Here is a 12,097-nt window from a genome sequence, read left to right on the forward strand (position 1 = left end):
CTGATACAAATATTCACACAGCACAGGGATGTTATTTTTTGTACAAGGCTGCTTGGTCGCGTATCGATGACGTAATATCTGGATAGCCAATCAGCGCTCGTTTTTTCACGCGCAGGTTTAATTTGAAAATACGTTAGCGCGGTGCTGAGGGGAAGAACACAGAGAGAAACACAAACACGAAGTTGTTTCTTTACTGTCTTAAAATGGAGCTCAACTGGAGAAAACATGGAGATTATAATGATGAAAATAGGGTTTTACAGCAGTTTAAGAAAAATGACGAAGTCTTTCGGAACAAAATGGAAATGATATTTCAAAAAGTAAGTAACTAGCTATGCTAACAAACTAAAGTTATGTCACGGTATTCCGTGCAGTGCTTTATTTACCTCAGTGTTTCATACAGTCGAATTTTATCGTCGAGTTTTATTTTAATTATACTCGCGACACTAAAATAAGTGAAAGCCATGGCAATTTTTCTTCTTACTCGAACTTGTGCATGTAAAGGATTCATAATGCTGAATACGCATTGTGGCTTACTAATGTTCCAATGAAAGTGAAGCAGTAAATTAAAAAAAAAATTGTATGCCTCATTTTTGTAGCATTTATAAACGGTGTTTCAGCACATTGATTTGTACTCGTAAAATAAATATGCGAAATCTGCTAAAATAAAAGTAGCTGTGCGAGCTGTTTACTGTGAGTTCACGTTTTGTATTATTTCCAAACAAATGAACAATAAATCGTTACTATAAAAGACATTTCTTAATGTTTTCCGAATAAAACACATACGAGTTAATTAATATTATTTATTAAACTTAATGGTAAGTTATAAAATAGAATATCAACTAATAAAAAAATCTAAGATTAAAAGTGATGCACGGAATACTGTTACTTACACACTTATATTTTATTTCATGCATATTCAAACTTATACCAAAAATAGTGTAAGGTCACAATGTTCTGTACATCACCTAGGGTGTACTGGTTTTTAAACAAATGATCTTTGGTAGATAATAAATCTTAACCTGTTCCTATTTTAGGGGATGCACAGATCTTGTCTTTGTTACACAGTTGTTAGAATTTAGCTTTTTAAAGTGTTTTACTTCTAAAATTACTTAATACACATGTGAGAAATTAAACACCGATTATCAATTCAATATGAATTTCTTACTGTTGGAATGTTCCTACTGCAGGCATTTAAATAAAATTAAGAAGAAAAAAAAATGAGGTCAGGGAAAGTTGATTAAAACACATCATTAATCAATAAATCTGAATAAGCTTTACGCTTCAGCTGTATAGCCTCTGTTAAATGTAACTCATGTATTTCCACTGTTATTTTCTTCTGGTAGTTTGAACAGTTTTGAATGAAATCATAACCAATAACAATGACCTCTTTATTATAAGTACTCAAATTTAGATGATGCAGAAAGTGATGTCTGTTTGAAAACAATGACCCTCAGAACTGGAAAAGGTAAACTTATGTTTTTATGTGCTTTCACACATATGCACCCATCCTTACACTGTTAATTTGTTGTGTACACTTGGTCAGTTTATTATGTACCCATTATATAATTGCAATTTTTAAGAAAACATTTCTCACAGTTTTTAACTGTGTTTATCATCTTAATAAATTTAGTTTCTGCACACTGTAGAATGATGGCATGCACAACAACATACTCCAATTACTGCAAGAAATCAGATTATTGACCAGCACTAGTAATCTTATTATGGGAGGCTGAGAACCTGTATACATGACTTGAATTAACATATTACTGGTGCCAGAAAACCAGGTAGTTTTATTGGATTATTTACATTCAGAATAAGGTGTTTGTAGTTGAATTCTGATGTGAGTTTATATAGCCGGAATTTGATATTACTGATAATCTTAGATTATTAGTAAATATTGTCTGTAGGAGAAACTGTGTGTGTATTGTTGTAAGAAAACAACCAAAAATATTGGATAAAAGTTTATTTTTCCTGTTGCAGGCATCATGTCAATCAACAGTACAGAAGCAGAACACGAGTTGAGGAACCTAAGGGTAAGACTTAAACACTGACACATTTTTGCCACTCCAATTTTTTTTATATATTATGTTTTGTAAAGTACAGTAGTACTGTATATTGCTAGTTTAATGGTTTTATCTAGCCCATAACAATGTACAAATATACCTACAGATATTGGAACAGACAAAAATTCACTGCACTATTAGTTATGGCTATTTCATGGTACACAACATGCACAAGATTTACCAGTACAGTTTCCTGTTCTAATGAAGGTCATATTGTCTTTCACAAGGATCCAAGAAAGCCTTTAAACATACAGGAACACAAAATACTGATTAGAACTTCCTGACTTTGCACAGTTGTCCTGATCATTGCTGCTGTTTGTTTCCCTCTTGCAGAATCATGTTGAACATGAGCAGTCGCTGCGGGGTAAGAAAGCAACTTTTTGCCCTGTCTACCTAGTTTTATTTAATTCTGTTCCTACATTCATTCTTTTGCTTTCTTTTTTTCCTCTAGTGGTGGACACTTCTAGAGATGAACACAGTAATAGTGAACATGACATGAGTTTATGTCCCTCTGCAAACCAGGTTACTTCCACTTTTCTAATACAGTACAGATATAGCACAATATTAAGTTGTTTAATATAACAAGTAACATAGTTTTAATACAGTCTACAACAAGCAGGTAAATTGATAACAGGTAACAGGGTATTATGATTGGGGTATAAAAGAAGGTTCCACCAAAAGCTCAGTTAATGCAAGCAAAGATTGGTCGCGGTTTACCACTTTGTGCCAAACTTGATGAGAACAAATGTTTTCATTGTATTTTCAGCTAGATAAACATTTAAAATAATGTATCAGTCTAGTTTTAATGCATTTTAAAAAGTGTCCCAAATGTCTGTAAATTGGCTCTGTATATTCATTACTTTTTGTAATTGAATTAATTCTTTAATAGTGCTTGTTATAAACGTGTTTTTTTACATACTCTAAGTCTTTTAATTAGAATATGAGACTAAATTTTAAGTTATCACCCATATCAAAATACAATCAATTGTATAGCTCTTGGTTATTCTGAGACTTTTGTTTATGATTGTTTAAAAATTTATGTTTTTGTTCTGAAGTTAAGACCTGTAACTCACCAACTTAAAAAAAAAAAAAAAAGCTGGGGCAGGTCATTTTAAGAGTAGGATCATCATAAATTGTATATTAGACAAAAAACACACCATACTTGGTAAAAAAAACAAAGTATTCCTAGAAAGCCATGGATGACCAAGGCTAGCAGAAAGGTTTTAGGTTTACCCTATGTAGTGCAAAATGTCATCAAAACATTCAGAAAATCTTACCAAACCCAGGCTAAAACAAATACATGTTCATGTATTTTAATACTTTTACAGCACAATCTGTTGCTGTATCCACAAAGTTTTAATTTACTATGCACAGTGGAAGTGTTACAATTACAAGTATTACTTTTTGCGTAAATGTACCTGAAATAGACTGATGCACTATTGTGGTCCATTTAGTCGATCTTTTAAATTTTATAGAACTGATGGACGTGTCTTTTTGTTTTTAAACCAAAAGAAAGACATAATTACATGACAATGTTTACCATTAATAACACATTGTTTTTAATTGTTTCTTTTTTTCAGACGGATATAACATACAGAAGTGAGAGTGAAGATTCAAGACGAGTGGAAAAAGATGACATCCTGTGTAAGAAGTTGACATTTAAACTTATACACACTTTTTTAATTTTGTCTTTATACAATTTACACTACAAATGCTTCCAATTTTTTTGTGGTTTTTTGGTGGGTCAATAAATAATGTTACCATAGTAGTGTCATTGCAGTGCTGAGAAAGGTCCACCACCCAAATAACATTTGGTCAGTTGGGGTCCCTTTCAATTGCTAAACAGGGCACAGGGGGATGTAAAGTGTACAAAGCAGCAGACAGACCACAGACAGTAATTGTACACCCACAACATTCATCTGTATGGTGGGTGTAACTTGGAAAATAATTAATGAATAGACATGGTACATAGATGTGTGTATTCTAGTGATTGCTGAGTTTATATAATCTGTATTGTTTTTATTCATTTGTTTTATATTTTAAGTCAGATGAAGCATTCTGCCTCTGAAATTTATTATCAGAGAATTAATAGTGAATTCAGTTGATAAAGACAACAATGAATGTAGGGAAAATAAATTATAGGTTTTTGCCATATACCCTGGCCCAGTGGTTTCCAAAAAATATTCTGCTGTGCCGGCCTAGCCCATACCATGTAAGAAAGAAGCCTCCTGTTCAAAAATGAACAGCCACATTGCACAGCTAATATTTGGTGATATTTTTTAATTAGATGTATAATTTTATAAATAAGACTATAAAAGAATATAATGCTTGGATCACAGATAATTATAGTTTCAGACACTTAGGACTGCTATGACATGTTCCCTACAAGTGTAAAAGTTTGACCAGTATAAACCAATGATTTATTACAGGTTAAGTACATGGCGTTAAAACTTAAATAAATAAATAAATATTACAGGTTAAGTTTGTCATCTTTACAATTTTTCATTTTGTAGCATCACTTCATGTATAAAATGTCATTTTTGGGTACACCTTGTAAATGTTGAATACTATTTTAAAATAAGTTAAAAAAAACCTATTACTGTATTGTTAACATTTTAAATCAATCACAGGGCAAGGGGCTGAGACTTCCCAGCTCTCTATGCATTCAGTGAATTCCTCACGAGGCTACTTTTTCGACAATCCATCCCAGGAAGAGGACGAAGATCTGGAAAGAACTCTAAGCAGCCATGGCAGCACCCTCTTGGATGTCTATCCCAGCATGCTTAACCAGATCAGAGAATCATACAGACGACAACATGTGACTAAAGCAGCTACTGCTGTGCTGCGCAGGTACCGCCACCATCGCTGGCAATCTAGCAAAGGAAAGCATCGCAACTCTAACCTCAGCAACAGCCCTGATCACAGCTTCAACAAAAGCAGGGACAGTGCCCCGAAACGTTTTCATACTAACCAAACTGTCTCTCAGGGAAGTCCGCTACACAAAGGCAGGCATCAAAATGATACAAAAAGCATTCGAAATGCATCCCCTGTATCCAGTGGCTGTTTTTACTCTCCCAGGAGGGATGATGCAGAGAAACATACAGATGCAGAAAGCAGGTCACACTGGACAGGTCTGCATTCACACAGCAAGACCAAGCATCAGCCTGTTAGTGTATTGGACCTTTCAAGCTTGCCATCTTCCGACAGTAGCTCCTCTCATTTCCCATCACCTGATCTAAATCAGACCTACACTGTAGGCCCTGATGTTATGCCAGGATCTCAGAGTGTTCTTTCTTCTGATGCTTGTATGTCAACATGGTCAGGGTGTAAACCAGGGACCAAAGGCTTACCTCATTATGGTCAAGAAGCTGAAAAACCAATTCTTGCTTACCAAAACCCCAAAATCTCAAGCCCTGGTTGCCAAGGTGCTAAAGGTTTGTTACTTGCTTGCCAAAGAGCCAAAAGTTCACCGCTGGCTTACAGAGGAGTCAAAATTGTTTCTCACCAAGGAGACAGACTGGTTATGCCATTGGCATCTTATAAACAATCAAGCTCGGAAAGGGAAGGTTTGAGAGAGCACATCTACTCTCCTGCATCTTCCTCAAGGGAAACCTTTACTGGCAGTCCTTCTAGTCTGAGAAGTCCCCTAAAACCCAAAGTTTTAAGTCCATACCCGGAATATCAGAGGTCTTCACCCAACTATCCTAAGCAGATCTCACTTACTAATCCTAGAAGTTCCTCTGTGGTGAACAGGTCTCCTTTCCACAATCTACCAACATCTCCCAGCTATTCTCGCCATCCATTTTCTCCCCATCAGGAGAATCTCCCCATGAGTCTAGCACAAAAGCGTCAACGATCTCTCTCTAGCCAACAGGCCAGATTCTTTGATGTTTCCAAGATGTCAAGCTCACAGATTGACGCTGAGTTCACAAAGCTTTATCACCATTTTGTCTGTCGAGGCTCTTCCTCTTCAGGCCCCAAATCCTCCTGTCACATTTGTCGAGTAGAAAGGGCAGCTCAAAATCCAGGCATGTCTTCATCTAGCATGTCTGCACTCGCCCTGACACCTGTACGGACGAAACTGATGAAACGCCGCCGCCAGCCTGAGGTAGAGGAGTCACTGCGAAGCAAGCGTTTCCGAGAGAGTTGTTCACCTCACAGGCCAAAGCAACAGGCAAACACAAATATGAATCGTGCTATGGCAGAGCCCAGTGAGGACCAGCGCACCTGGAACAGGGCTTTGCTTTTGCAGTGTCCCAGTCCTAGATTTCTCAGAGCCAGTGGAGGCATCAGGAAAGCACCGGGCCCCAAACTGGATCAACAGACACAGCAAACCTCCCCTTTTTGGGTAAGACCTTGTGCAATAACACTTGTGTAAATTATTTGCTTATTTAGACCTTTTCTGTAGTGACAGTTTTATGTCCCTTGTGCTTTCAGAGAGCTCCATGGGGTTGTGCTGATACCAGTGCAGGTAAAGGTGAGATTTCTAAAGTCCGTGAAGCATATATGCATTGCAGGCTGCAAGTAAATGCACAGTAACATTGCTTGTTTGGCAATACATTTACACATTGATTTTAAAATGAGAGGCCCTACAAGGATACAGTCTATGCTGGGGGAACTATATTAATCACTGTCTATAATGTATAGTAACTCTTTTTTTTGGGGTAAATGGTACCAATGAAATAAATATAATTTTTAATGAAGTGTCAGGTTTAATAATTGGTTCCCAGCGTTTCTCAAACTTCTTTGGTCAAAGACCCTTTGACTTTCCCACCCAAGTACTTTTTTATTCTTGTGCATTGTTAGAAGTGCTGTTCAACAAATGCAATACGGTTCATTGTAATATTTATAGATTAATAGTAATGATTTAACAATAATAATAACCTTAACTAATAATTTCCATTAATTTTCTATTTACATAACTGGTATTGTCATAGGCATGACAGGAGCTCACAAGTAAATACATTATATTGTTATTTGTTAATTAATTAATTTATTTCTAAAAGAATATGCGTAGAACCAACATTTAGGCTAAATCCATACTATATATACCCCCCAATCTAGTCATGTCCAATTACCCTGAATGCGTCCTCTACACTGATTTGACCCTTAACCGCTGACTGAGGACGCCTCTCAACTGACATACGCCCCCTCCGGCACGTACAGTCAGTACAGACTGCATTTTTCACCTGCACGAGTCGAGTTCATACACTTGACAGGCACTGTGTATGGAGGGCCACACCCCCATCAGCATTATTCCTCAGCCCTGTGCAGGTGCCATCAGTCAGCCAGCAGGGGCCGCAGTTGCACCAGTTATAAGGACCTATGATCCGACTTTCTTACCCTCTAACCCTGAACAACAGCCAATCGTTGTTCATGCTGCCGTCCAGCCCAGTCGGAAAGGCAGAGCTAAGATGCGATACGATGTATCCGAAACCCCAACTCTGGTGCGCTAGCGTACTTTACCGCTGCACCACCTGAGCGGCTCCATACTATATTGTTAAAAATGGCTAGTTAGCAGGTAGGCTACCTTAAGAATACATCTGGCCTGCCATGCTGCAAACAGTTATATAAAATAACAGGTAGCTCTGACAGTCTCCTTCTGGTTGTGCTGTGATGTTTAAAACAGCATGGTAATTTTACCATACTTGTATTATTCTGTCTTGGTTGCTAAGTTACATTACTGGTCCTTTAATATTTTAGTCGTAAATGGTTTAGTTTGTACATAACATTTACTAATGTCATTTACTAACTCAGGACCCTTTATTTCTCTTTGTCCAAAATGTAGGCAAACTGACATGCTGTCAATAAAGCTTTCATCCCTAGTCCAGGGCAGGGGGGGTGATTACATGGAGCTTAGTGTGGCTCTCTGTATACATGATATGATTCTTGATATGGCTGAAAACTGTTACCCTCAGCTATCTATGTAAATAAAGTTTCAGCTCCTGGTTATAGTCCAGTGCCTATGAAAAAAAAAACTGGGCTCCATTTCACAATAACACCAAACCACACACTAACTTACTAACACTTATTGGTAAGTAAGCCTGTGTACCTTCTGCATGTTTTTTGGTCATTAGGGAAAAAACTTGAGGAAAGTCATCTAGACAGAACTGTCCTGCCCGTACATTGCAATATTTTACATACAGCCATTTATGTAAAGTACAAGTCTGTGTTTTATTTAGCTATCTGATGTTAGCTAGTGTACTAAGATGTAGGTAAAATACAAGCATGAACATTTGCTCATTTTAAATGATAAATGATTTGCTAGTTTTAAGTGTTGAATCAGAAATAAAAAGCTTGGCATTTTTTTAGGTGTTCTGATGTTCCAGCATTATTAATTATACGAGTGTTTTTCAGAAGTTTACACTGTATTTTAGAATTTCAAAAACAAATTACATCACTTTTCTACATTTTTCCCAGTGTCATACCAACCTTTTAATGCCATCAGCAAAAATGTTCTTGGTTGAGCTCGTAGCCACTGATGCACCGCTGCTTTCACATCACCACCAGTGAAAATCTTCTTCCCCTTAAAGCTTCTTTGAGCCGTCCAAAAAGGTGGAAATCAGATCAGAACTATAAGCTCTCTCCTAGTCTTTCAGACATGACCAATTACTACTCCTCCCACCCTCACTGATACCAACCAAAATATAAAAGTGTGGAAACTGTTTGAAGAATTGTTTCAAGTGCATATTTTTTCAGCCAGCTAGAAATGAGCTTGTCTGTCTTTTGATTTGGTCCAGCAAGACGACCTTAACACATACCTACAGACCTGTTATTAGAAACAGCAGGATTTTCTGACTTTTTAACCCAAAACGACATTTCACTTTCTGTATTTAATTAAAATTATTTTTTTGTGGTAATTTGTTCGGGGTTGCAGAAGCCAGCCGTTTTATTTTTAGCATCACATAATGCTGTCAGTCAATGTTTTATCATTTCATGTTGTCATTGCATGTGTCCAGTAAGTGATTGTACTGTATACCTCTCAAACTCAGGCCATGCATTACAAACACTAGTTAAAAAAATAACAGTGGATTCAAAAAGTATTGAGGATTCTTATAGGTTTGAAACCTGGGTGGCAACCTGGCAGTGGTGGGGCTTGAACCAGCGACCTTTGGATTACTAGTCCAGTACCTTAACCACTAGGCTACAACTGCCCTACATTCTTAATGTGTTGTTGTTTCTAAAACAGTTTTCGGTAAAATGAGTATAACCTGACTTAGTGATGACAGTCTTCCTTTGTTCCTCATGCTGACAGCACTGACATTAAAATAAAATGAACAATATGGTTTTAAATTTAAAATCTCCTTGTGCGATTTAAAAACGTGTATTATTTCCTGTAGTAAACAAATTTCCTGTAGTAATTTAAGGAAATACACATGCACTTTTAACTTTCCCTGAAGGGTTGTTCTAATTCTACATAGTGCAATTTGACTTTATATAATATAGTTGTGTGCTGTTTGAGACAGCCAAAACTGGTGAGCACTGGATGCTGTGTATCTGGGAATAATATTACTATGTTTTGACAAATTAGCTTAGTATTAATCAAACTGTTGACAAAATGATCAATTCAGTGGCAGCTTCTATCAACTAAGCTGCTGCATCATTAATTTATGCCAAACAGATGAACATTTTTATCAGCCTGCACTGCATCTATACATAATCACAGTTTTATTAGATTATTAACTATGATCACAAATTTACTCATTTAATGACTATTTACAGCCAGGTCAACTATGAGAACCTCAAATCACAGTGATGCCTTACTCAGCCCAAGGTAAAGTAAAAAAAAAAAACACTAAATTAAAAAACAGCATAAATATGTTTTGGAGGGATTGACGTGGAAGCTAATGGTTGTAATGGATTCTGCTTGCAGTTTGTCAAGGAGACGACTTCAGTACGGGCCTCCTCAGTGATGAACTTCCCAGTTTCCTTTCGATGGGGCATTGAAGAGGAGTAACTGCTGTCTACTACAAGATAGGGTTTTAAAAATGAAAAATCTAATCCCCCTGGGCCCTGTTTATAGATTTGTATTTAGTTTAACTGTTTTAATATGAAATATAAATGTTATTCACACGCAATCCTTGATGAAAAAAGTAGACAGTGTGACTCAGTAACATAATTGTAAATATTTGATGGGTTTATTCAAGTGTAAGCTGTTATGAATAAAAATGTCATCTTGTTATTTTTTATTGTTATAAAGGTAAATATGTTTATTAAACAATGTAACATGTTAAAAAGGGGGTAAGTGGTTTCAGTTTTTATTTACTTTTCAAGTATTTCGATAAATAATACAAAGTACACCGGCTAGGCATAACATTATGACCACTGACAGGTGAAGTGAATAACACTGATTATTTCATCATCACGGCACCTGTTAGTGGGTGGGATATATTAGGCAGCAAGTGAACATTTTATCCTCAAAGTTGATGTGTTAGAAGCAGGAAAAATGGACAAGCGTAAGGATTTGAGCGAGTTTGACAAGGACTAAATTGTGATGGCTAGACGACTGGGTCAGAGCATCTCCAAAACTGCAGCTCTTGTGGGGTGTTCCGCACAACCTGATATTGCAGAGTGAGATGTGGCCTTGGGTCAACAGGGGAGGTGCTTCTATCGAAATCGTTCGACCAATCACAAACTAGCTGCTGCTATGACATCACCACATTTGCCTGGGATAGCTAATCCTAGCTAGGTAATGAGTATGCAAGCTAAAAGATCCGGCAACTGTGTTACTTTCAGTATTTAAAAGAATGTTGCAAATCATTGTTCCAAGCAAAATATTAACAGTGCAAAGCATGAAATAAATTTCTCAGATTTACCATTAGGTTAGCCAGCTAGCTTAACTACTAGCTAGCATAGCAAAAAGCTTTGAGAGATTAGCCAAGCCAAGGCTAGCTACAATATGTAAAAGACAGTACTACTACTACATGTTAAGCATGTATTATAACAAGGGGATTCAGTGCGTGCGTGGCACGGAGCTTTTTCTCCGGTTTAGGTTAAAAAATGACAAAAAATAGAAAATGGCAAATGTCATGTCATAACGGCGGCTAGTTTGTGATTGGTTGAACGATTGAAGCACTTCCCCTGTTGACCCAGGGCCACATCTCACTCTGCAATATCAGGACGTGCGGGGTGTTCCCAGTCTGCAGTGGTCAGTATCTATCAAAAGTGGTCCAAGGAAAGAACAGTGGTAAACCGACGACAGAGTCATGGCCAGCCAAGGCTCTTTGATGTACGTGGGAAGCAAATATAGCGAAGGCTGGCCCGTGTGGTCCGATCCAACAGACGAGCTACTGTAACTCCAACTGCTGAAGAAGTTAATGCTGGTTCTGATAGAAAGGTGTCAGAATACGAAGGGGGACTAACACAATATTAGGAAGGTGGTCACAATGTTATGTCTGATCAGTGTATATTCAATATTTTGTTATCAAGCCATAAGTCAATATGGCTATTCAAATTAAACTCGAATTAAATCTTTACACTGCTGCATAAAGTCCATAAAAATACAATTAGCTTTACTAATGATTTCACAGTAGAACCAAAATAACAGTCTTCACTAAGGAGTCTCTGAATGTATCGAATTGTGATTTTGTTTGTTTTTTTACTTTCAGTAAATGTGGTTTGCCACCTAACAGTATGTGAAGCCAGTATGTGCTGTCTCTTAACAAAAAGAAAGTTATGTTTATTAACAAATCTTCTGAAATTGTTAATTGTACCAGGTTTTATCAGTTTTGGCTGCAACAGTTCTATAATAATTATAAAAAACAACCACTATTTATTTAGAGTTTCATTTTAGAACACAAGGAATAAAATAAAATATACCTTCTAAACCAGCGCTCCCCAACCTTTTTTGCACCACGGACCGGTTTCATGGGGGTGATATGAGATGATAAACACCCATGTGTTGGAAATGGAGGCAGTATTTTCATTGCTGATGTAGCGATCTCTAATTATTAATTCTTTCTGTGCGGCCCAGTAATAAATGACCCACAGACCGGTACCAGTCCGACTGTTCTAAACCACTTGCATAAAGGTAT

At 37.0% G+C, this 12,097-nt stretch overlaps 1 protein-coding gene and 1 non-coding gene across 4 annotated transcripts; one reads left to right on the top strand and one right to left on the bottom strand.

The window, feature by feature from the left end:
- The first annotated feature begins 138 nt into the window (after positions 1 to 138).
- On the top strand, positions 139 to 10,307 carry si:dkeyp-117h8.4 (uncharacterized protein LOC572032 homolog). Of its 3 annotated transcripts, none has more exons than XM_063001273.1 (10): positions 139 to 317; positions 1,399 to 1,465; positions 1,981 to 2,033; positions 2,397 to 2,427; positions 2,515 to 2,585; positions 3,644 to 3,707; positions 4,694 to 6,411; positions 6,501 to 6,540; positions 9,786 to 9,837; positions 9,937 to 10,307. In XM_063001273.1, exons 1-10 carry the CDS (start codon positions 204 to 206, stop codon positions 9,974 to 9,976), a joined length of 2,250 nt encoding a protein of 749 aa, XP_062857343.1. In that variant the 5' UTR covers positions 139 to 203; the 3' UTR covers positions 9,977 to 10,307. The 3 variants fall into 3 exon arrangements, with proteins under 3 accessions (XP_062857343.1, XP_062857344.1, XP_062857345.1); XM_063001274.1 differs by having other exon boundaries at positions 6,501 to 6,534; XM_063001275.1 differs by lacking the exons at positions 139 to 317; positions 1,399 to 1,465 and adding an exon at positions 1,700 to 1,784.
- trnat-agu (transfer RNA threonine (anticodon AGU)) lies at positions 9,145 to 9,218 on the bottom strand. Its single transcript has one exon. It is a non-coding gene; the product is annotated as a tRNA-Thr (tRNA).
- Positions 10,308 to 12,097: the final 1,790 nt, after the last annotated feature.

This window comes from Trichomycterus rosablanca, chromosome 9 (assembly GCF_030014385.1).
Source record: "Trichomycterus rosablanca isolate fTriRos1 chromosome 9, fTriRos1.hap1, whole genome shotgun sequence".
Classification (NCBI taxonomy): domain Eukaryota; kingdom Metazoa; phylum Chordata; class Actinopteri; order Siluriformes; family Trichomycteridae; genus Trichomycterus; species Trichomycterus rosablanca.